The 444-nt window shown below is 33.6% G+C and overlaps 1 protein-coding gene across 1 annotated transcript in view; it reads right to left on the minus strand.

Moving 5' to 3' along the window:
- LOC119591287 (BUB3-interacting and GLEBS motif-containing protein ZNF207-like) overlaps window positions 1–268 on the minus strand; it is a 901-nt gene extending 633 nt beyond the window's left edge. The window contains exon 1 of the mRNA XM_037940014.1: window positions 134–268. Coding sequence (XP_037795942.1) covers window positions 134–148 — 15 coding nt within the window. The 5' untranslated portion in view covers window positions 149–268. The remainder of the gene's footprint in view (window positions 1–133) is intronic.
- Window positions 269–444: the final 176 nt, after the last annotated feature.

A 444-nucleotide genomic window follows, 5' to 3' on the forward strand; every position in this document is an offset into this window, starting at 1 on the left:
AAGTTTTACTACACTGTCTCTGAAATGGGTCCTAAATCAGAATTATAAAATTCTTAATGGTGGCATTACGTTTTTTACTATTCTTTATATACTATTCTTCACTTGTGTTAACATACTGCTTTTCAGCACTTACTGTTCTCGAAAACATCTTTTGGATTTCGATGTTAAACCAGAGTGAAAAGAGAAGAGAGTGATTTCCTTTCTCTTTGCTGGCCTTTTATACTTGTCTCCAGGGAATTTAAAAGTACAATGCCAGCCTCCTATTATAGGTTGAAAGGAGAGATGTAAACAAAGATAAAATGAAGGTTAGCAGGGGTTCAGAATTAAGACAAAGGAAGATCTTTTGATGTTTTTTTTTTGCAATATCTAGGAGATTGTTTTACAGTTTTCACAAAATGTTATAAAGCGTGATTCACGGTACGTGCCTACTATTGTCAATCTTGT

This window comes from Penaeus monodon, chromosome 28 (assembly GCF_015228065.2).
Source record: "Penaeus monodon isolate SGIC_2016 chromosome 28, NSTDA_Pmon_1, whole genome shotgun sequence".
Taxonomy (NCBI): domain Eukaryota; kingdom Metazoa; phylum Arthropoda; class Malacostraca; order Decapoda; family Penaeidae; genus Penaeus; species Penaeus monodon.